This window comes from Neodiprion pinetum, chromosome 7 (genome assembly GCF_021155775.2).
Source record: "Neodiprion pinetum isolate iyNeoPine1 chromosome 7, iyNeoPine1.2, whole genome shotgun sequence".
Classification (NCBI taxonomy): Eukaryota; Metazoa; Arthropoda; class Insecta; order Hymenoptera; family Diprionidae; genus Neodiprion; species Neodiprion pinetum.
Genome location: NC_060238.1, coordinates 16,931,380 through 16,952,517, shown reverse-complemented (window position 1 = coordinate 16,952,517; position 21,138 = coordinate 16,931,380). Strand labels below are relative to the sequence as shown.

The following is a 21,138-nucleotide window of genomic DNA, read 5'->3' as shown; positions in this document are numbered from 1 at the left end:
GAATTCAAACTTATTATTCATATCATTTTGGCTCTGGGAAGGTCATCTAACATTTGTAAACCTCATCGAGCATAACAGCCTGACCTTGGCTTTGACTTTGACCTTGCCCTTGACCTTGACTAACAGTCACCGGCGTTGCTGAATTAACAACTACAACTTGTTGGGATTGTTGACCTTGTTGCTGAGCTTGTTGCTGTTGTTGCTGATTGCTTGTGTTGGCTTGCTGCGCACTGTTTGCACTGTTACTGTTCTGATTCCTTGCTGTTTGACCATATTTTTCATGAATCGCACGATGACGTTTCAGAGCAAAACGATCTGAGAAACCAATCTCACAAATGTCACACCTGTTGATTGGAAAGAAAATATATGTATTCAACTTTTATTTGCTCATGGAGCTCTATTAATGCAGAAGACGAGGTTAAACCTAATAACGAAGGATTAACAGTGCATCAGTTTTGTATGCACCAGATTTCATAGGATTTAACAGAATTTCATAAGATTTCTAAGATGGTTATCCCCACAATTAGTAATGTTGACCTTTGTTATGCACACCTTAGAAAAATTATGTATTATGCACACACGGTGTCAGACACTCCAGCAACTTGAAATGTCTCTCACTGGTACACGATTGAATATTTTAATTCAAAAAAATTACTGGGTACTGTTTGAAGTTTTTTGAACAAGGCTCGCTTAGTTTCATAAGCCTTTTTGAAAATTAACATATCTGAAAAAATTGTCTCAATTCACAATATTACCTTTGTTGTGCACCTGGGATGTTGAACACGCTAGCGTATTTTCGAATACTTGTATTCGTTATATGATGTATTCGAAAATCTCGTTTGAAAATATGCATGGGGTGTCTAACACCCCGGGTGCACAACAGAGGTTATTGTTTGCTCTATTGCAGTATAATGTGTTGCAAACAATCCTAAAATTGTGAATTGAAAAGTTCTTCTGAAAATAAATAATTACATTATATGAGCATGAACTTCAACTTTACTTCAAGGCAGACGATGTTCAGTAGAGTGCGCCTGAATACGGTCGTTATCGAATTGATTTTACTATGGGGTAAGATATCTCGAAATAAAGTTTAAAAATGTAACCAAACTCAAGTTTGAACAACACACGCTGAGATATTGCCAATTAATTTCAGAGAAGTTTTCATAACAGGAACGTTAAATCAATTCTGGTGTTTTGATGAGATTTTAATGTTTGTGGGCTAATTCTGCAGGAGATATATAATTGTTAATGAACATCGATTGTACTGTACTTATGATTACATAAATCTGCTTCTCTCCGTTATGGGAAAAACTACCTACCTACCTATTTGTAAAAATTTTTTCAGGAGATATCTGGAGATTTCTACAGTATACAAAATAAGCCAAACAACATTAGCATAATTGCAAATATTATTATTTCCTGAAGTTTGAAACGTTTCTATTCCTTTGGAGAGGAAAAGTGTAAAATATGATTTACTCGCTCGATCGGCATTTCGCCATCCGCTCAAGACATAGAAAATTGCATGCAATCACTAATGAAAACCTAAGAGCTGTATAACGTTTTTTCTGCTTTATTATTTGTGTAATTTAAAAAAGCCAATCAGTTATATTCTGACATTTCGTAATAATCGTGATACACTATTTCTATGGAAGGTCCACCGCTCTCCAACTCCTAAAAAGTAGTAAATGTGATTTACCATCGCTATGAAATTTCAGACCAAAAGTGATTAGTTTCATCACATTGCATGAATATCAAAACCTAAACGAACCAGGCCTAAAACCAGTTAGTTGGTACACAGCTTTAGCCAGTTCAAACTTCAATCATTAGTGATCAGGTCACTCTTTGTGGTTGGTGGCCTTTTAATAAGGGATTGGTCATAGGGAATGTTTAGTAGAATTTGCTGTTAAGGTAGTACCGTGATAAATCACTTTTCTTACAATATTTTTCAATTTTTGAATACACATAATTTGAAGTGTCCTTTATACGTAGGAATTTTTTTTAATAGTCCTTGCGGTACTAAATTTTGCAATATTAGCGATCAAAAGTCGTACAATTTACATGTATTCCCTATCCCGACCGTAGTTAGAGTGAGCATTTTATTTAATAACAGCTATACTTTTCTTAGAATTTTTTTTAAAAACTGAGAATTATTAATTGAGGATATAACAAGTAATTTTTTTCAAAAAAAACATAAACAAGCCGTATTCATTGTTTGTAAACAATTCTTAAAGTTTGTTGCTTTTAATGATTTTCAAACTTTCTCTCATAACCTGACCCGTGAGAAATAGTGACTTGGCAACGTTGCCCTACGCGGGAAGTTTAAAATGCCACAAAGGCCCAACGAATTGAAATAAATGTCAGAACTTTGCGGATATAGGTTACGGTACAGGTTTTAATCGCGAAGTCATTGTGTATTATTTTCAGTCTCCAATTATAACGAACCTCAAATTGATTTCATAACAATACATTTCTCTACAACACATGCTTGAGGGGCAAGAGATACTGAGTTAGAATGCAACGTTGCCAAGTCAGACAAAAGACGCAATGGGAAAATTTTTATACTTCTGCGCATGTGAGAGGAGGCACAAAGGTGTACTGTATCTCAACGACTTTTTACTTTAGTTATAATGTTTTATACGGGGGATATTTCTCTGGAAGTTGAGGACTGCTGCTATCACGGTACTACCTTAATGGGAGTGGAAGTAGACTGCTCATCTTTTTCTAGTGCGAAGGCTGTGCTTATCTGACTAATTGAGGTCTTAGGAATATCCCAGGAGTATCCCACATATGGCGAATAAGCAACCATTCTACATCCAGCAGGGGTATTATTTGTCCATTATTTGAGGGTCCCTATTTTCAATCCCAATACCGCGTGGCTCCGATGAAGCGGGCCCCTGTTACTCAAGGCGGAGTGTAGCAGACTTTTCATTCTTTTGGGCTATCTCAAACATTGCGATAACCCTATGAATTTCTCTACTCTACATTGACATGCCGAAAACGGTCACACATATACACCAAGAGAAATTGCTAGTTGTGATTACGGTATAGGCTGTAACTATTTTCAATTTATATCTTAACGGAAAGCTGTAGGTCTGGGTACGCAATAAAAAAAAATTTTGCAGCTGTAAACAGAAAATGTAGTATGCGTTAACAGTTCTTTTATATTATCGTCACGCGCACTATGTTTTCTTGTAACTATTGCGATAATTTGATCTTAGTGCGACAAGAAAGTGACGTTAATGACTTATTTACCTGAAAAACTGTAGTGAATTCAACAAATGAATTCAACATTGCAACAACCAGAAAATGTCCTATTAAAAACTGAAATTACACCAAGTGGTTATCTGTATCTCCTTTTTTTGTAACTCCAACAACATTTAAACTGTTGTTACAATACCCATTCACTAGAAATTACTAGTAACTATAACAAATGAAATGGTTGTTAATGTAATTGAACGTGGCAATAAAACTGTATGTTGAGTTACTTGCTGGGAATTGGTCTCCAACGTAAGTGTTCAAGGATTGCTTCACCAGATCTTCATGCAGCGTGTATACACAATTTATTCTAAAGTAATTTGAATCCTTTATTATAGTCTTACCTATGTGGTTTTTCACCAGTATGAACTTTAGCGTGGTTTTTGAGGTGAGTAGCCTGGTTGAATGCCGAACCACAAATATTGCATCGATACGGTTTTTCACCAGTATGAATCCTCCTGTGATTCCAAAGCGTTGAATGTCTAGCGAATGTTTTTTCACAAACTTCACACTGATAAGGGCGTTCACCGGAATGAATTCGTTCGTGATTTTTTAAATGTGGACTTTGTGAAAATTGCATTCCACAAACACTACACTTGAATGGTTTTTCTCCGGTATGAACACGACCATGATTTTTCAGGTACGCCGCTGAAGCAAACGAAATACATACTTGACATAAATGTGATTTTTTTTTAGGTTTTAGGGGGTTTCAGGTACAGGGTTATTTATTGAATACTATGGACAGTATTTAATAAATTAATAACATTGAAATTTACCAAAGTAACGGTTTTCTTGTACGATGGGATTATAAGATGATTTTAGAAAAACAATTTTTCACTCTCCCCAGATATTTTTTGAAGAACAGAACTATTGGGAACTGACATAAGGGCGCGGCTGAAAAAAACATGGCTGACTATTGCATGCAATGAAAAGTTCATCAGTTTCTTTACAATCAGTGCTCATATGTTCAGCTTGCATAGTAGTAAAAAAAAAATTATTTGGCTTTTTACTGTATTTAAATGAATCTCACACTTTAATCACTCTTTAAGTGCACACTAAAACTGGTTTCTTTTTAGGGCACCAGATGTCACCAGCAAAGTCAGTTCCCAATTCAGAGAGCTTGATAGTTTCACACTTAACCTCTACGAAGTGAACGATGTATGTGCATGCAGGTACAGATAAAATATATGATCAATATCCTAATAATAGGCACTCAATATTGCAGCCCTTATTTCCCAAAAATTGCACTTTTTGATATAGTTAGGATGTGATAGGTGATCATTGGTTCATTTACAAATTTTCTGTACTGTGTAATCTAGGTTTGATATTAGATTTAATTCAAAAGTTGAATCACTGAATTTGGAATTCAAGTATTTTCTTAGGTACTTACGTACTGAGACAGACTCACTTGAAAACATGTGCAAGGTTATATAGAAAATTCTGAACCAAGATGAAATAAATCAATATAAACAAGGTAATTTCAATTCACAATCAAGTCCAACGTGAAACTGAGTTATGTTTTTGCTAGGGATTGTATTTCAATCATGTAACGCATTTAGGATCACGTTTTTACTCCTACCCCCCTCGTGTAACAATCCGTAACAAAATATTAAACTCCCTCAACCCCTTACACTGTACGTAATTTTTCAATTACTGTAAATTTTTGGTAATTTTTAAGCCAACTTCTATATTAAGTGACTCGTCTTGTGCCAAGAATTGCTGCATAGTGCTACTCTCAAGATGTTAACTGGTTTGCTACAGGCAAACTCTGGAGCGCCACTTTATTGCTATTTTGATAAATTAAGTACAAAAATTAAAAATACCCTCTCCCGTACTGTAACAAATAGTAACAAACTGGTTTGAGTTGCCCCGGCCCTAAATTTATCACGTAATTTAATTACGAACTTAGAGCTACTACAATCAACAATTTTGACAAAACTTCATAGGACATGAGGACTGTTGAATTACTGTCGATATTTTAACATTCATCCATTGCTTACTTCATTCTCAACATGGGGCAGTTTTTTTCTGTATTGCTTTATGTTTCAACATATACATACGCCAGTAATCTATTCAGAATATAAATTATTAATAATTGATATTAATTTTATTTCGAAGTAACTGAACAAGTAGTTAAACAAAATGGTTCAATCGTAATTAAACATGTACTGATTGATGTTCACCATCAGTATTTATTGTGGAAAGTAATAGTAGTCACGACTTATAGATATGGGAAAATGGGAACAGTAAGTGGTTAATTTATGAAAGATGTAAGTAAAATAATGAATAAACTGGCAGGGAATAGGCAACAAGCAACAATCTAGAGTGATTGCTCGCTACCGCACAAATTTTTCACACAGCTTTTATGAAATATATTATATGTGTCACTAAATTTTGATTTACGACAAACATCAAATATCAAGGTGTATTGTGACATAACCTCTGTAACTCATACAGAAGAAATCTGTTGCTAACAATATATGATATATGCAATTTATAAGCAAATTACCTTTGTCAATTCTTCACGAAATTGTTATAAGCATATTCGATATAATATTGATGAAATTCAATGAACATTCGATGCTGGGTTGCCATAGAAAAATTTCCCAAAACACTTAAAGTTACCAGCTTCACAGAGGAAAATCAATAATTGGGATTCCAGAAATGACTAATGGAAAATTTTTAGAGTAATTTTGATATTGTGCAAAGGAACAATTAAAGCACGTGTATCAGAAAAGTCTAATTTTCGGAAACAATATTGTATTTATTGCGAATTTCCTTACCTTTTGCAAATGCTAAACCACAGACTTCGCATTTAAATGGTTTATCGCCAGAATGAAGTCGCTTATGGGACCACAGAGACGAATATCGGGAAAACGTTCCGTCGCAAACGTTACAATGGAAAGGTTTTTCAGGCTGGTTCTGACTGTTTTGCTTTCCACCTGAAATATAAAGGCAAGAATTGCATCAGCATTCCGCAAGGGCCAGTTCTACAAATGGTGCGCTTGAAGCTGACTTGTGAAATGTCGAAAACGACATTTGTGATTTATCATGACGATAAAACTACTTCACCAAATGAATTCTTTTCTCAACCTACTTTGAAAACTTACAAGTCTCTTTTCTTTTTTTTTTTTTTTTAGAAACTTAGGAATCTATATATTTACTCAAAAATTTAAGAGGTTTCGTAATACGATGTTATGAAATAGAGTAAAAAAATTAATACATAAAAACAAAGCTGACACATCGTCCTGCTGTTAGTATATTCCGATGAGCAGTGAATTTAACCAGTCTGGTCGAGCGATCAACTAGTCGTTTATTCCGATTGTTTGTTATATTTCCCTTCAATCAACTAAAATTTCAATGAGTTTGACGCTAATTTCTATTATGCGTGTTTTTCGATTTTCTTCTTGCTGCGCAATGTTTGGCACAGTCCACCAGAGAATATGCTAAGAAATGAGTATTCATAGAATATTCACGAGAACATCAATTGGAAACCTCTTAATGGTAAATTGTAATAAATATTGCATTAAAAGTATGAAAATCATCCGGAAGTTTACGAGAAACCATTGGTGAAATTTATATTTACTTTTGCTGATTGAATAACATTGAAAATGATCAGGCTGCACGCATCAAACAAGTTTATAAAACTGTCCCTTAGGGGAGATTTTGTTCTCTTTTAACATCCTTAATTTTAGATGCTGGCAGTTCTACTAATAAAAAGTAAATTAATAAAAAGAAAAAGTAAAAAAATATGAATGTGAGAGATAGCGACAATATTGACAACAATCTGAGTTGTTGACATACATTGAAAAGGGAAATATCAATTACTACTAACAGAGCATGCAAAATTTATAGGTTGAATACACTGCGGCAGGATACTATGATAATGAATCATAAAAAAACCATACATATATGGAATTTCAGTCCGATCCACAAATTCTTTGTCAAACTGAAGTAATACAAATGTCTGTTGTTGCATTTGCTGTTCTAATCACTAATGTAATCCCAACTCATTTGACAATAGAGGTTCAGTCAATCATTTACAAAGAGATTACATAAAAATAAAATATAGAATCTCCATTTCGAGGTACAGAGAGAAATTGTTATACGTTTGTTGCGCAGTTCTCACCTGCGAGGCAAACGCCATCTCAGGCTCCGCGAAATTCGCTATAACTTGGATCAGAATTGTAATTAAAAATTATTCGCGTTTCCACTTGAAACTAATGTTTGGGATCTAAATTATTGTACTGTCAAAATATAATTATCGTAGATTTTGTGGTGATAATTAAATTTTTTAATTTATTTATATGAAATATTGTTCTCGACAATCCAAGTTCTGCCGAATTTCACCCAAAACATCAGAGCTACGCAACTAGTGTATTAGTCAGATTTTTATCAATATCAAGGAGTAGTGCGTGTTATTCCAAGCAGAAAGTCAGTCCATCGTCACCAGATTGAAAAAAAAATAATAACAATAATTGGAAAGGGGCACATTTACATAATTCAAAGCTACATAAGATTACATAACATCTAGACAAAGGTCAGCCACCATACAAAATTTAACATTCTTTCATTTAGTACATATTAATTTGTCAACCCGTTAATTTGATCGTTAACTGAATATATTTCAATATTTAAGAAATTCGGTATAGTCGGAATATTCAATCACACGAGATGGAAACTGAAGAAGGCAAATAGACTAACCAAACAAATTTTATTGAAGTGCATTAAAATTTTATTTTTGTCTTCTTTACGATAGTGTCAGTATTCGATAAGAAATCATATCAACAATAATCGTATAATTCTGTTTAGACGTAGCCCAGCAGACGACAAACTTAAATTCAAGTTAGTGCTGTAATTTGTGAGAATCAAAGGGGGTTCTATTTTAACTTTGCCTTATTTAGAAAAATATATTTATTCCAACACAGTCTTTGGCTGATACTGCATTCACATTAGTAGCAGTATTCGCCTCTGTGGCTCACGTTGTAAACTTCAAACTCATCGAAATCACCTACTTTCCACACTACTAATACAGCATAAGGAAAAACTTCAGATAACTTGATACAAAGCTCAGAAAAAGACGTCAATATTGACCACTTAACAGCCAAGGCGTGATGAAGTAATTCAATGTTTTGGGTGTCTCAGATGAATATTTACTTTTGAAATGATGCGTTTTAAATATTTTTGAGGTCAAGAAATCCGATTATGCCTATAAAAAGTTATATTTTCCACGCATTCATACAGTTTTCAGTCCTCGAAGTTGACGAATATTTGATAATTTTTTCAAATGGCGTCATAGAAGAAACTGTCATCTTCTTTCGTCGGCAAAAATTTTTTTACTGAAAAACATTGAATAATAATATTTTTTAGCCCAAATACCTAATTTCACGAATTACCGAGTCATTTTTCTATATAGTATAAGCTATAGTTACATTGTATAATTAACCCATAGAGGGCAGCCTGGCTCTTTTAGGAGTGGGCAGATAACTCGGAAACTTCACCGGACGTGTTGACTATTTATATACATAAATCATACGTCTAAAAAATATCTTATTTCAAGGGAAAATGCCTGCCCTCTAAAGGTTACTAACGTTGACTTGGTAATTCTTGAAATTGCGTATTTGGACTCAAAAATAGCATTATTCAGTGTTTTTCGAAAGAAAAATACTATATGAAAATAGTAGAAAATAGTAATAATATGGTAGAAAATGATAGTTTGTTCTATGACGCAATTTGAGAAAGTGATAAAAAAATTCGTCAACTTTGACGGCTCAAAACTGTATGAATGCGCGTAAAATATAACTTTTTACGAGCATAATCGGATTTCTTGACCTCAAGAATATTTAAAACACATATTTTCAAAAGTAAATATTTATCTCAGACACCCAAAAACATTGAATTACTTTATAACGTCATTTCGTGATTTTTGGCAGTTACGCACGGGGCACGCTTGATGCCGCTATGACGCCTTGACGGTCAAGTGGTTAAAATGATATTTCAACGAGTGTACCATCATTCATAGAAAATGTTTAATTTAGTCCATATTATATTCTTGAACTCTTAACTTGTTTTGGTTCATTTCATGACATAAGTGTTTAAAAAATTGTGCATAAAATTTACTTAGAATATTGTAAATGCACATTTTTGCATGCTTTAATTTACATGTAGCTACAACTGAAAATTGATGGAATGCTTATAAAATACTGTAATAATAAGCATAGTAAGGATATAGGGGAAAAGCGGCAAATTGTTTTTAGGTGTGAAATTCGAATTATTCTTGTTTGCGCGGTTTATACAACATGGGCGATTTCACGAAAAATTTTTATACTAAATATTATCAAACTCGTATTGATCTAATCGGAGAAACTTATTTTTAGCCCATACTTGCGTTGAATTAATGTCAAGAAAATACGTCAATAACCTTTTATTGATCACACATTGAATGTTGCCCAATCAAAAGAATCTCTGACCGTTATTTGTCTTTCAAAAAATACAGTAGACACTTTGTTAATTTTAATCCTTAAAATAAATCTATTACAACGAAATACTTAAATAATGTACGTATGATCAATGTGGTGTCCACCACCAAACCATTTACACTCGATAATTACTGGTCATAATCGTGTCTTTTTTTAAATGTGCAGTTAAAGAAGAGAACAATAATCATTGATTTTTTGGAAATATTACTAAAATTTTCAAATATCTCTACACGATAATATCAAAATTACAAAGCTGTAAAATAAATCTGCTTTTCGAGGTGATCGTGCCGGTTTAAAACAGCATCAATTAAGAGGTCTTACCGATCTAGTAAAATGTTACTTACCTTAACTATCATTGCAGCCTACGTTTCACTGACGTAAAAAATACTGCATTCAGCGCAATTATATATGCAATTCTGAACAAAAATATCGAGAAACTTGTTTGCTTCATTCAAAAATAAAACCAGAAAATGTATTCCTGCAATAAGTGGTGATTCAAGTAGAGAAATGCATTTCTTGCCATTACGATTGCGTAGAACAAAACTTTTTTTGATCATCTGTATTCGGCATTGCATTTAGAATTGCGCTGACTCCGGTTTTTTCACATCAATAATGCGTAGGCTTGATTCAATAAAATTTACAGGAAGGAGCACGAGCCGGGTCAAGGTCACGGTGTAAAAATAAGAGGTGGTCCGACTTCCCTATAATCCCTGTGTTGAGCTCTGTGATCATTATGTCTTAGTACGGCGGAAATCCGCTAGGGACCTCATGCGTCGGTGAGGATGAGGTAAACAATAATGGCGGCGATCTAGCAGACAGTATTCACGAAGGTTTGACGTTTAGATGTGGAAAATCAAATCTGCTGCTGAAGATTACATGGGTACATTGATATTTGACAAAAGAAAATAATTTTATGATAAATGTATGTGACTATAGCGACAATATATTAGTGAAAATGAAATGCACGATGAATCGAAAGACCAAAGATTAAATAAAATTCCATCGGTAGGCTTTCTTGATAAAAAGAAAACGGTAATCACACTGAATCAATCATGCAGAGGATGCACAATAATAAATGTGTGGGGGTATTAATAAAGTAATTACCTATTATATATAATATTATTATTATTATATTAAAATATTTCAAAAATTTAACGTGACTTTTTTTTTACATAGAGTATAGTTTGGCTTGTTTTTTTTTACCCTACTAGTCTTTACGATTTCCCGACTTTTTGTTTTAGTTGATTGACGCATTCTCATAACTGTATAGTAATGTAGACAGTATGCAATGACTTCTTCCTTATGCAAATCACATGGAAACGAGAACTTACAATTTAATAGAACATCATCAACTGTCACCTGATATAAATTAGGTAAACCATAGTTGAAGTGCTTTACGCAAATAAAATGATTGAGTTCAAGATCGACGCCAAATTGTTTCACAGCACTGGACCACTTTTGAAATATAGGAGACTGTTTCGTCAGCTCCTAGACATGCGCTTCAACAATCAGGCAAACAACAATTCACCATTTTCTTGCCTTTTGAGTAAACGACGAAACCCAAACGTCGATCCCGGATTGTCTGTCAACTTTCGTTATTATTTCCCCCACACATTTATTATTGTGCATCTGTTTTCTTTTTATCAAGAAAGCGTACCGATGGAATTTTATTTAATCTTTGGTCTTTCGATTCATCATGCATTTCATTTTCACTAATATATTGTCGCTATAGTCACATTCATTCATCATACAATTATTTTCTTTTGTGAAATATTAATGTACCCATGTAATCTTCAGCAGCAGATTTGATTTTCCACATGCAAACGTCAAACTTTCTTGAATACTGTTTGCTAGATCGCCGCCATTATTGTTTGCCTCGTCCGCACCGATGCATGAGGCACCTGGCGGATTTCCGCCGTACTAAGACAAAATAATCACAGCGACCGAGGGCAAGTCGGACCACCTCTTATTTTTAAACCGCGGTAAAGGTGAAGCCGTTGCACGTCATACATTGTTGGAATATGGCGGTCATATGTCGGTATTTTACACATGCTAGAATCTGCCTGCGCCTGATTCGTAGTTTCGGTTTTTTGAGTTTGTTTGAAAAAAGTTCACCTTTTCCAACATCAGATTACAGACAGTTAAGACACAAAAATGCCTGAACGTCACACCGATCAAGAATGAATTCCAATAATCGAACCCTGTCCGATGAAACAATCAGCAAACGAATAAAGGCCCGATAGGATTTCGAAATTGCAGAGTTCCACCACTTTTTTAATACTAGACAGGGAGGCTTTCGTGAAAGGGCCCATTCCGAGCCACGCGGTTGCCGCCAGCGCTAACACATGCACCAGTTTTCGTTCGCAGCAGCATTTGTCCGCTACACTTGGCTCAGGTAAAATTTGTGCATGTGCTGGCACTGTTACCGCGTGGTTCAAAACGGGCCCTTTCACGAGATCTTCTCTGAAAGTATGCTGTGTTGATACACGTCTTGACATAGTGAACTACCATCTCTGAACAATGTGTGACGACTACATCCCCATTACTAAATTTGCGGCTTGGGATTCTTCTTATATTTTTTATTCACTCGTAGGTTTTGATAGTCAAAGTAAGCAACAAATGATACAATCGGTAGACTGACTATAGCGTCCTGTCAAAATTCGTCAACTTCAATTTTACTCAAATCTAATAAAGATCTTATTATTTGAATTAAGCAGTGTTTCTAAATCAGATTATTCATCATGAATGAATTGTTATTCGATGAATTCATCTTTGAAGTGTAAAAAATTGTGCCTCCCAGGTTATTTACATATGATTCATGACTGCGCCACATAACCTGACATACTGCTTGTAATGTGGCGTGAATACACTTTGTGAGAGTGTCATTAATTTCTGATAGTTTAGAATAAATTGCAATAAAACTTATAATTCTCAAGAGTAGGTTCATCTATGATTTGGTTCTTCATTGAAAATTCCATCAATTTTGCATCTGCTATTCATCAATATCGCTTAGATGTGTCTCATTCACAGCTTCTCCCCTAAAATCTTTATTCAACAGTATTGAATGCTTCATTAGTAGCGTGACACTTTTTATACAGAAGAGAAATAAATGGAAGATAAAAGTAAAAAATAGCGAAAAATAATAGTGTCAGAGTGTTTGTATAATGTATTAATATAACACCATCAAAGTTTGATAAAACATTTAGAACTGTCACCACCTAAAAGTAACGAGATATACTTCAAAATGTGATTGAAATAAATTTCCCATTTCAATCCCACTTACTTCCAATGGTGACTCGACCTGTCGCCTTGCAGCCACCACACTTGGCGAGTGAACTGATCCCAGAATTTAGTTTATCCTCGTCTTTGCCTAACATACATCACCACAATGCGCAACCATGATGATAACAATAGTGACAACAGCAATAAGAATAACAATAACAATAATGATTATGAAAACGACGATAATGAAATACAAAAGAAAAGTCAACTTGCCGGCAATTCTCACAAAATGTTATCACCTATACATATATTTGGGGAAAATGACAAACAGTTAAAAAAGAAACTATTTTAATATATCAGGTTGAATACTACTATTATTTTGTTGGATTCTCATAGTTTCAACACATATTAAAAATCTTTTGAGAACGTAAGATCCCACACCAGTTTATTAAATTATTCGAAGCGATGCTATCAGCTTCGGTGTAACATTTACAGACATAGTAGCTAAACATGTATTGCTCTAAACCTGCATTTCATAAGCGCCATATGCTGTTCTCATCACGTAGAATCTTGCGTTTCAATTTCTCTTACATTTACACAAGGCGTGCTGTGGATCTGTGTAATTGTTACACGAAGCACGATGCTGAAGTTAGCCACAGATTTCAACCGCTGAGCAGTAGAGGCCAGGGGTGAATAGTGTTATGGGACCCCCTGCTTCATATTTCATTCCCACTGTCTAAAGAGTATACCGGGATACTAATGTTCAAACAGACACCGTACAATGCGGTTTTGTACCAAGCTTCACTACTATTTTCAAGAAAAAATCAGGTATCACATAGTTTCAGCACTTTTCCTTAAAAATCAGATATCCATCTTCGATATTGAAGTTACAGGCTTCATCAAATTTTTACACTACACTTTCTAGAAAGAGGAACTGCTCTCACCCACTTTCTTCCAAGATCGGTGTGTATTTTCAAATGTTCAGCTTAAACACCAGAATAATGAAAGTCTAAATTACTCAGATTCCTCATTATATTATCACATTTAAGAGTTGACGATTTTTGTAAAATTTAACACTGTTGTTTAGAAGATGTTGAATAAAATTCTATGATATTTGTTGAAATTTCGTTAGACTTTCAAGCTGTTCAGCCGCAGCGCTAAGGGAAAAATATGCGTTTTCTCGATGATCGGCGTCTGTTTAAGCATTCGTGTCCTGGTATACTCGTCAGGCAGCGGAGACGGAAATATGAAGTGGGGTGGCTGATGACCCTATTCGCACCTGGCCTGTGCTGTTGGTAGCTAAAGACTGCAGCCAAATTCAGCGCCGTACATGAGGCAAATATTTATTTTAGAATAACTGAAATTACCTACGGTGTGGGCTTTCGAATCATTCGTTAACGGATCCCTCAAATCAATTATTTCACTTACGATGGGCAGGTTGAGAATATTTAACAGAATTACGGACGTTCAAGGTATTTAGTAAAGTCGAGAACGAAAATTACCGTGGTTAAAATACCTAAATAGCTTTGTGTGCAAATCTGAAAATTTGTACGGTGTAGTTCTAACATTTCCTTCACCAAAGTTCGTACAGGACAAACAAAAATAAATAAAAAAAAAAAAAAAAACAGACAGCCGAGTGTTCATTATTTTTAAAATCGACAGTGGACTTGTAGTTATTAATTTTATTTCACATCTAACTAAGAATTTCGAAAAACTATAAATTGTCAATATTTGACCAGTAAAAGTAACGTTGATGATTCTGATTCATCTTGAGTCGAATGCTTTATAACAAAACAATAAATGCATAAACGAAAGACCTTTCAACACTCCTGTTTTAGATTCACTCAAAAATGACGAGTCTTAGTTAGCAACAATGCAGGTTTACTCTATGAGTATAGCATTGTCATTGTAGGATCCTCGGTATGAATGGTACACTGATTATTACTTTGTAGTTTTATAAGAGTAGTACTGGCTAGATCATTTTTATGAAGTAAGAAAATGAGCTTTTCAATATAAAAATCACCGAGTGTGTAACAAGAGTTATTGTGTATTTCTTTGTTATCAAGCGATATTTTTGCAATTTGGTTGTTCCTAGAGTTCAAACCAAGTTTAATTGATAAAATGGTGTAATCACAGGTATCTCGGATATAACAGTCACGTTGGCGGTTACAAATTTTAGTGATTTGCCGTTGTGGCTACAGCCTGGTTAGCTGTCATTAAGTTGCCAAATTTATTTTCACAATACACTAGGACCTTGATAATTGCAACCGCGTGGGACTGGAGACGCGTCACACTTGCAGAAATCGAAGGTGCGCAAGCCCCGCCCATGCTTACAATGCGCACATAATCGATAACAGTGCCGTACTAAGTTCGGGTGTCACGATTAGCGCCTTCTTGCATATATATATACGAATATATATATATTCCTATATAAATTGGAAAATATTAGCGGAAATTGGTGCGATGAAATTGCACCTTTGCAAATTGCATCTTTGCCCCTCGAAAAAACTGAGAATAACAACGAGTTCTACATACATATAACCTCTGAGGAGCCCCGGAATGCGCCCTTATTTTAAAAATCGTGCTACGAGACTACCGGCTTGAGGCCGGCACTCTCCCACCATGCCGATCGATATGGGTTGTATAGTGGGGATTGTTGCAGTTATCGCAGTTGCAATTATCGAGGTCCTAGTGTAGCAGGTACGAGACAGACTCAGCAAAAGTTGTACCGAAAAGATCAAATGATAATTCGTACATCTTAAAAAAAAAATGTGTGAACATTAATACAGTGTAAAACGTGTTGGCACTAAACAATTCGATCTGTTGCACCAAATTTTAACCTGTGAACACCAATTTCATTTTAAAAATCTTGGTCTTACTGCTAGGTAACGTGAAATATACATAAGGCTAAAAAAAACAAGTCGGAAAGAATTTTTTCGCGATAGTTTTCATCACCATGAAAAGAAAACAGTCTTTCGACAACCCAAGTGGAAAAACTGAAACTGATAGAATTGGCAGCCAAATAAAAAAGTTTTGAAAGAAAAATCAGAACAAAAGAAATTTCTGAAAAACTAAAAATTCGTAATTTTTTTTTTTTAATACATATGTAAACTGAGAAAAAATATAATTGTTTATTCAGAACAAGTAAACATTGAGAATCGATTTATTTCCGGTAGAATCGAAAGTTCAAATTAAGCGGGACATAACAATTTTTCATGCCCATCATTTAATTGTAAAATCCTGTGGTTTCAAATTTGTTTATTGAGCCGTTTTCGAGATCATCGCGGGAGTTTGTCGGACAGATCGACATTTTTCTGAAAAACCTGTTTCTTGAATTCTAAGGATTCGAAAACGTAAAGATTCGTTGGAATTAGAAAAACTGATTTTCGACCGAAACCTATACTTTTCTCATATGACCAAAAGTGATTAGTGTGCAGTTTCACTTCTAATAGAGGTGAATTGTTTAAAATCCGAAAATCGGAGTTATTACGTACTCCTGAGTATCAAGATCCAGCAGAACAGACCTCGGACAATAAATTGTAATTTCTAAATAGCATAAGATCACGGAATTGATATAAAATTAATAAATTTAAATACTATTCGTAGGAGGTAAATGTATAGCCAGGTGTACACATTTTAGTTGGATTTTTGTAATTTTGTTTTCACAATTTTTAGTAGTGTTTAAGTAAATTACAGGTTTGGTAATGGCTGCCGATGCTGAAGCCAAAAAGAAATACAAATAAAAATTTCAACAGCCAACGTGACTGTTACACTCCACGATGATTCCGAAATGGTTAATGAAAAAAATATTCTCAAACATGGTGTGGCTTTTCATTTCAGTTAAAAATGGCGTGTACAGAAAATCGGTAAGCATTTTGTGTGTGAAAAATTTCTGTGTAATAATTTGATCTAACAGTAAGTACTTTGATTACTGCAAGATAATTTATATTTCTCACAAATATCCCCTTATAACACACATTAAACAAGATATTACTCGATAAGAAAATAAAACATAAACCACATGAACAGACTAACCATACGTGATGTAACACACACTCTTGACAAACGTTTCTCATTTTCCCCGCATAAGCATTACAAGTTACAAAAAGCAGTGGGTGATATTCGCTAGTAAGTTCGTACACCTGCAAAATGCTGGATTTTATCAAAATTCGTACTAGTTCATTTCATTTTATTGAACTTGTTCAAAATCTCAATTATAAGTCCGATTGCATTATGTCAAATGGAGCATATGAGAGGGTAGCTAGAGAAAAAAAATAAACGAATTTGTCATGCGAGTCCATCGAATCTTGGTCTAATCACTATCGCATTTTTCCTAGCATACAGTTGTCCTTATGGGTTAAAAATAATGAAAATTGTACGCACCTAATGCAGTAAAAGGCAAACGCCACTATACACCTACCAAGGTTGATTCTGGAACGGAAGTGGTGCCTTGGGTATCGATTTAGGTTGGTATCACAGTAAAAACCAATAGCGTTTTTACCTGATGGCTGCTACTGGTTTGTATTGTAATTTCAACGTAAATCAGCACCATAGACACCATTTCCGTTTCAGAATCAACCTACACAGGTGTACGTATACATATATCATGGGCTGTATGTAAAATATGAGACGTTTGAAATTGCTAGATGCAAGTAGTTCATACCGCTTTATTTCACCAGTAGAAAATTAAACAAGAGTTATTCACAGATTGGGACACAAAGCGCGTGTGAACTTTGGACGTTTACAACATATTTGGCTATGCACATATGCTGCGCGAGACACATTTCTTGCTATAGTCGAAAATTACTATACAACAAGTATGCTCTCGTCAATTTTTTTAAAGTAAATCTGACCAGGTAGTTTCAATTAGAGGAAAAGTTCACTTTATTATTTTTTTCTCATAACGCCACAGTGGTATTCACATATTATAATATCAATACACCATGTGTATGGAATATTCCATGCCAAATCAACCTGCCATGTCAATTTGACTTTGACCATTAGAAATTGTCCACATTTTACATAACGCAATATTATATAAATACAAATTGAGGAATCAATTCCCAAATTATTTCTTGTGTCTTGTAGTCAAAGCCTTTGAAAAATTCAAGCGCAATCAGAAGTCTGCATCTATAATATCTTCAAAAATTTAAAGTATTTTGTATTGCACGACACTACCCGCTCCAGATCTGGCTTTGTCGTGAAATGAGTGCAACTAGAAGAGACAAAAAAAAAAAAAGAGATCTGTTTGAAGAAAGTTGGGACTATCACTACAAGACTAGTAACTTGTTAGAGATGTCAGGGTGGAGTAGAAAGTACCAGTGAAGTATGGTATAATGTGAGACAGAAATTTTTATTTTTCTTACTGTAAAAGTTCCGTAAAAATTTCAAACGTGTGTTTCTTGGAATGTCGTTTTAAAAGTTCGCAGGAGTCATAATTAAGGGGAATTAACTTCGATCAACTTGAAATTCACGAGAAAACTTTACAGTATATAAACCCTCACAAACCCCAAAGTAGAACCCTAAACTCACGATTCTCGAGAGAAAACATTTTTTAACCCGCTAAATGTCAATATTCTTTAGCTCTTACGATTTCTCGACCATCATGAAAGGAAAAAACAAACCAAAATCGGACGATTTGACTTGAAGTTATAATAAAACATAGGACCGCGTTCCACAGAGTCCCGGTGTGGCAAGTATATCCCGAAAAAATAGTTGTGCCAAGTGACGGTTAATAATGATAGTCAAGAGACATCTGGAGAGTCAAGTGAATAATAACGAGTGACCATATCCTACAAAATAGATCGTAGCTGTATGATATTTCGTGTCAGATCGCGGGCGGAGTGTTCTGTCGGTATCGTTAGAAGTTGCAGCTCAAACAAATTTTCGTCCGTAACTCCGGGTTCTCTGTTGTTGTTGCTAGTGTTGTTGTTGTTATCGTTATTGTTATATTATTTTTTCAAAGCATAAGCTACAAGACTACTGAGTTCTATTTCATTTGTGGTAGGATGGTAAACATGGGGCCGTGCACGGCGTCTGCGACAAGCCCGTCTGACTTAAATAAGATGGGAACTTACGTTACAAGGTTGTAGTAAGTGGTTTCGGGAATTTTTTCGACAGAGAAGAATTGAATGGATATTTTTTTTCATTCTGAGAATCTTTTATTACGAGTTTGAACTACATTTGGTAAGTTTTCTAAGTCATTCGAACCATAATTAATCAAGCCCCACAGCAGGTCTTTATTTGCGTTGACAATTTGCATACATTCGAGAGGTTGCGATTTTGACGTGAAACCAACGATACTGAATTTTTTTAATTGATAGGTTATTTCTTAGAACATGTGTCTAAATATACCCATTAGAGTCGAATATTTAATGTTGTACACGTGTTTTAAAAAGAGGGTGTCATTTTTGACTACTTTTTCACAATTTTTTGCAAGCAAAAATGATACTTCAGAATATTGCAATTATCTCAACGGTAGGTTCAGGTTCTTCGAATTAATGTAAATAATGAAACAGTTTCAGTTTCATTAGTTTCAGATCAAAATTGGGACCTCCAGAATGTCCGCAAATTGCCAACGCGAATGAACAGCTGATGTGGAACGTGATTAATAACCCCATCAATTACGGTTCAAGTATCCTGAAAAAGTTACCAGATGTAGTTCAAACTAATAATAAAAGATCCCCAGAGGTTAAAAAATATCCATTCAATTCTGCGGTGTCGAAAAAATTCTCAAAAACCACGTACTTTTCCGCCGCCTAAGGTAAGTTCCGCGTTTAATTAAGCAGTTGTCGCAGTTGACACTGACTTTGCTAGCAGAGGTTACCTTGCGCTGTCAAAAATTGAGTTTCGTTAGGTGTGCTCTAAAATTGCACGATTTCAAAGATGACTTGAAAATTGTGATATCATTGTAGCACAAAATCTAATAAATTTGAACATGATTCTTTTATGGTAAGTTTATTCGCATAAGTGGCTCCACTATAAAAAATTGGGGGTGTTAAAGTAAACCAAAAGGAGCCGGTGTGGACTACTGTAGAACAATTTTTGTGATCAATGCAAAACTTGAACGTCAGATAATGGTAGATTGACGATAGGTAGTATTAGATTGACATAAAAGAGTGTAAGAGGGATACCAAAAAATATTCTGTAGAAGTCCGCACCGCGTTTTTTTACAGTGTTCTTTACAATGGTAAAGTAGTTAGAGAATTCGATTCTTTATGGATCCTGCATTATTTTTGCAGGCAAACAGCGTCACGACCTGAATTACGTCAAAAACTGTCACTAGAGACTAACCGCTCGATTTCGCAAGGTTATGGAGACGCCGCACTCGACCGCTGACCTACGTCGAAATGCATCTAGCTTTGTTGGAATTGTTGAATACTCTACTTTTACTCAAGTACTATATCGTGGCATTTCTCGAACTAGTCGGGTAGCTGTCCGAGAAGATGTTTCGGGAGCAGCCTTGGTACCACAGTGGTCAGTGCAGTCACTCGGGAAGCGAATGGTCTCGGGTTTGAATCCCAATCCAGTCCAAGCTGTGAAACATGTTTTCCGGACCCGGCGAAATGCATGTCACAGTACTTGTAAGTCGATCGCAAGTCTGACATATTAAATGTGGGTTAATGGCACGTATTAATTTTATTTTAATCAAGTCGATTGTGATCACAACTACCCAAACTCAATTTTTGACAGCGGTAGTTACCTTTTGATAGCGAAATCCGTGTCAGCTACAACAACTGCGTTATTAAGTCAGACTGGCTTGTGACAGATACCGTGCACAGACCCATGTTTACCATCGTAACAAAAATGAGATCTAACTTCGGTTACCTATCTGCCGGTGCGTCGTCGTTCGCATCGTTTCCCTTCTTAGAATCCTTTCGGTATGCAAAAACTAGTAGTCACGTTTTTTCCAAAACAAATACTCTTCTGTTCGCTAGTGATGAAAAATAAAAACATTGCCGAGTATTTCGGTTTCCTGGAATAGTTGTTGTCGTTGTTTTTCGTTAATTTTTTTATTTATGTATGTGCAAGTGCCTGTAAAAATCGTAATGTTATTGTAGTCTTACAGGTCAAAGGCCGATTTGACACAGAATATCCCAGGCAGCATTTTTATCTATACACTAAATGGATTGTGATGTGACAATAACTGCCCTAGGTCTTTACAAGAAAAAAAACAGAAGTA

At 35.0% G+C, this 21,138-nt stretch overlaps 1 protein-coding gene across 8 annotated transcripts in view; it reads right to left on the bottom strand.

Annotated features, from left to right (window-relative positions):
* Positions 1-21,138, bottom strand: part of LOC124223993 (transcription factor Clamp) — an 88,793-nt gene that overhangs the window by 10,071 nt on the left and 57,584 nt on the right. For 7 of the 8 annotated variants that reach the window (XR_006884400.2, XM_046636464.2, XM_046636472.2 and 4 more), the window contains 4 exons: positions 13,018-13,104; positions 6,039-6,197; positions 3,600-3,903; positions 85-344 (listed from right to left, as the gene is read on the bottom strand). Coding sequence is in view for 7 of the 8 variants with exons in the window: in XM_046636464.2 (XP_046492420.1) it covers positions 85-344; positions 3,600-3,903; positions 6,039-6,197; positions 13,018-13,104 (810 nt within the window). In the remaining variant the exon portion in view is untranslated. The remainder of the gene's footprint in view (positions 1-84; positions 345-3,599; positions 3,904-6,038; positions 6,198-13,017; positions 13,105-21,138) is intronic. The other variant, XM_046636466.2, reaches the window with a different exon arrangement.